The following is a 2455-nucleotide window of genomic DNA, read 5'->3' on the forward strand; positions in this document are numbered from 1 at the left end:
GTCCCTAGTTACCCAAGCTGAGGATGCGCTAAAGGAATAGGAAACAAGAAATACAATTCAATTTGCAGCCTCAGTGAACAGGTCAATTTGCATTTAAATGTCTTGCGGTCAAATGGTCCGAGAACCACCTGGTTTCGTTAAGCTTGAGCAATACTTCCCGAGAGTTGACCTATACTGCTTGTGCAACACCTCTCTGGAACAGTAATATGTCACACATTATACATCATAAGAACAAACATTAACTATCTTATACATAATTATTCCAACAACTTCACTTTGCTTTGCAGCCAAAGTTTAAAAAAACGAAGAAAGATGAAATTGAAGTCCAGGCATTCGGGGTCACATCACAGGAACGGAAAAAGCGAGGACGACAAAACGGAAGACAGCGAGGATGAAGGCAAGCCAGAAGACAAAAAGCCCGCCAAACTCTTGGCTCCGGGCTCCCTGATGACCCAGATCTCCTCCACAGACAACACTCCTCCAGAGACAAAGGAAAGCTGTCCAGTAGCAATGGAAACCATCCAAATAGACGACGACCAAACGGATGACAGTGAAGATGAAAGGCTCCCCGATAATCCAACGCTCTCCAGGCTGTCATTTATGAACACGCAGATTTCTGCTTACGCTTCAAAGGAAACTACTACTAAGGTGCAGAAAACACTCCCAGATGCAAAGGCGAGCACCCAGGTGGATGATGACGAAACGGAGGACAGCGAGGATTACGATGACCATGACAGCGTAAATTCTTCTCAGCTGAACTCTACCATATGGGATAACGAGGCGAGGAAAAACATAGCCAAAGAAAAGCCACGCGTGTCAGGGAAGGAGGAAGTCAAACCTCCAGAAGCAAAGAGAAAGCCAAATATCGAAGAAGTAGAGATTTTGGACAGTGAGGAAGGAGATGATGATAGTAAAGCAGAGTCCAGCAGACGCTCGTCCCTGCAGTCTCAAATACCAGGTCAGGATGTAAAGCAGAACTCCACCACAGAAAACACGAACGTGAAGCAAAATAAGATAAATCCTGAAGCTGTAAAGACAAACGCCCCGACAGAGCAGGTGGAAATCAGCGACGCTGACGGTGATAATGAAGACTCGTCAAAGTCGGACACGGTGAAAGAGAAGAAGGAGCAAACCTGCAGAGTGTGCAGCTTGATCCTCCTGTCCAAGCGCCTTCTGATTAGACACGCGTGGAAGCATTTGAACCACAAGGACCAGCTCTGTGGAGTGTGTGGAATGCAGCTGGACTCTGCAGTAGAGCTACAGATGCACCTCCAGAAATACCAGAATACTCACAACTGCAAGATCTGCTGCAAGCGTTTCATCTCCAAAGACGGCTACAGGAAACACATGAGACGGCACAAAGGTAAGGGACGGGATACACGCCGTGAAGTTTTCTCTCTATAGGGTGTCTATGTGAAGGGGGAACTGTTGAGTGGGGTTGGTCAGAAATGACAGGAAACATTAGATAAACAAGATTTTCACTTCAAACAGCCCTGCGCTTGAATTATTGTGCAATATATCCATGAATGGATACATCAAGAAAAAGCTTCCAAAAAATTTTTAAAAACAACATTCCACTGGACTTTGCTTCCAAGTTTGAAGAATTTTCGCTTCCCATCCCTCTAACGACCCCCTTTCAGGGACATAGACCAGTATCGGGTATAACAAGCTAACAAAGAAGCCAAACGACCCCCATTCCTAAGGGGCGGTTCGTCCGGTTCAATTTGCATCGTTTCTAAGCCAAAACTAGGCTTTTGTCTTTGGTCCACTCTATAACGCCTCGAACTCAACGCTATTTCTGACATTTTGTGTGGAAAAGCTTACTGGATGGGAAGCGAAATGTCTTGAAACTTGGAAACAAAGTCCAGTGGATTGTCTTTTAACTTGTTTGGAATCACTATTAAGAAAAAGCAGAATGGCATAGATTTATTTCCCATACTTCAGAGCTTGTATATTAAATACTCAAAGAGTTTAAGGCTCTATGAATGATGAATATTTTTTCTAACCTTACAAACAAGAATAGCCCAATAGAGAATGTTCCCGTTCACTCTTGGTCAACTTTAGGCCGGCCATCCCGGCAGGAGGACACAGACCTCGTTACTCTTGTGCTCTGACCCCTCCTTGTATGGAGAAGTTCGGTCAACAAGGAATGATCAATGGATCATTATTTATACCTAAAACGAATATGTTCCCAGTGATTTAATGAACTTAGCGTTAATCAGTAAAAAAAGGAAAACAATTTTTGTTGCGATCAATGAGTCTGGGAGCGGCAATTTTTCGCCAAATATAGTAACTCCTCCCCCCTGCCATCTTCCAGCAGTGACGTCACGGTGCGGTAAGCCTAGCGCCATTCTCCCCGCTTTACAAGCTAAATCAATGGGAACTACTAGACACATCTGCAATCAACAACAATTATTGAAGATTTCCAGAGGACTTCACCATTGAAATTCACCAG

At 44.2% G+C, this 2455-nt stretch overlaps 1 protein-coding gene across 2 annotated transcripts in view; it reads left to right on the forward strand.

Moving 5' to 3' along the window:
• The window catches only part of LOC107104122, a 33526-nt gene that overhangs the window by 28762 nt on the left and 2309 nt on the right, over nucleotides 1-2455 (forward strand). For both annotated transcript variants that reach the window (XM_015404041.1, XM_015404042.1), the window contains exon 18: nucleotides 288-1363. In XM_015404041.1, coding sequence (XP_015259527.1) covers nucleotides 288-1363 — 1076 coding nt within the window. The remainder of the gene's footprint in view (nucleotides 1-287; nucleotides 1364-2455) is intronic.

The sequence above is a fragment of the Cyprinodon variegatus genome, unplaced genomic scaffold (genome assembly GCF_000732505.1).
Source record: "Cyprinodon variegatus isolate N-32 unplaced genomic scaffold, C_variegatus-1.0 Scaffold1620, whole genome shotgun sequence".
NCBI classification, from domain to species: Eukaryota; Metazoa; Chordata; class Actinopteri; order Cyprinodontiformes; family Cyprinodontidae; genus Cyprinodon; species Cyprinodon variegatus.